Below are 1,512 nucleotides of genomic sequence, written 5' to 3'. Positions count from 1 at the left end.
CAAAATGTTTAAGAATCCAGAAATGGCCACCGGTTTTCCAAAGGTGGCAAACGTCAGACATCAGGCTAAATCTAATCATGGCCCTTTAGTTGTGGCTTTGAAGCATTGTGGGATTCCAGGGATGGGATTTTAGAAATCATAACAGATTTTCCAACGTTCCTATTCAAAGGCTTCATTTAATTGCCATAGTTCAATAAGACATTTATTGGGAATAGTTTTAGTTAGCACGATGTGAAAATCCAGCCTTGTGTTCCATTCCACGCTGCCTTCACAGTAGTAGTGTATGAAAAAAAAAATTCTTTGGAATAGAGAATACATTTTGACACAACGGTAAATACATAAATCTCGATTCAAGCAAGATTTCAACTGTCCTCTTTTTTGTAGCAGGAGGGGAATATGAATTTGAACAACTGTACCAGAGCGACTGAATTTATTCTGGTTGGCTTGCCAAGAGTTTGGGGAATGGAAAGTGTGATGTACACTGGTATCTTTCTGCTCTACCTCCTGTGTCTGATGGGCAACGGGCTCATCATTGTGATGGTCATTTTGGACCACCATCTCCAGAAGCCCATGTATTTCTTCCTTAGCAACCTTTCTTGCATTGACATTGGACATACCACAGCCTTTATTCCCAAACTGCTGGTCAATTATGTCTCAGAGAAGAATTCCATCTGTTTCTACTGCTGCATAACACAGCTGTACTTCTACTTCCTCTTTGGGGTCACGGAATTTTTTATCATGACTTTGATATCCTTGGACAGGTACCTGGCCATCTGCTACCCCCTGAGGTATGGCACAATCATGACTTCCGGGGTCTGCCTTAAACTAGCAATAGGGGCTTGGCTGGGAGGATTTTTCTCCATCCTTTATCAGATTGTGATGATCGCAGACCTACCCTACTGCACGTCCAACATCATCAACCATTTCTACTGCGATGTGGGACCCGTGCTGAAAATTGCAGGAGGAAACATACAAGTCATCGAAGTCCTTGGATTCCTAGTGACGGTGGTGGTGATTATGTCCTCCCTGCTTTTCACCCTCGTTTCTTACCTCTTCATTATTTCCACCATTCTCCGAATGCCTTCAACCATCCGACAGCAGAGGGCTTTCTCTACCTGTGCTTCCCACCTGGTTGTGGTCTGCATATTGTATGGGTCCATCTTTTTCATCTATTTAAGACCTACTGTCAAGAACTCTTCCTTCAGTAGGTTGAAGTCAGTCTCCATACTAAACACCATGGTTGCCCCAGTGCTAAATCCTTTCATTTACACCATCAGGAACAATGAAGTCAAGGAGGCACTAAGGAGACTTTTGGAAAGAAAGACTCGACGTCCCCCACATCTCATAGCATAAGCTTTTGTTGAGAAGTGATTCAAGATGACTTTGTTGTCTTATGGGAAGCAAGAAGGTGTGGTACTTTAGAATCATCTTCAACGCTATTGTGGAGGCATCCTGTAACAAACCTACCTTAACAAAGATGGGGAAGGCAGTGTGTAACCTGGCAAGTTTGCC

General features: G+C 43.1%; 1 protein-coding gene across 1 annotated transcript; it reads left to right on the top strand.

Moving 5' to 3' along the window:
- Positions 1-474: 474 nt before the first annotated feature.
- LOC309401254 (olfactory receptor 6X1-like) lies at positions 475-1,353 on the top strand (the record flags this gene model as incomplete). Its single annotated transcript, XM_081970320.1, has 1 exon — positions 475-1,353. The coding sequence occupies one exon, from the start codon at positions 475-477 to the stop codon at positions 1,351-1,353; it is 879 nt and encodes a 292-aa protein (XP_081826446.1).
- Between the last annotated feature and the right edge of the window lie 159 nt (positions 1,354-1,512).

Source organism: Natrix helvetica (genome assembly GCF_964273705.1).
Source record: "Natrix helvetica genome assembly, chromosome: Z".
NCBI lineage: Eukaryota > Metazoa > Chordata > Lepidosauria > Squamata > Natricidae > Natrix > Natrix helvetica.
Note: the sequence above shows the minus strand (reverse complement) of the source record. Positions and strands in the feature narration are given on the sequence as shown.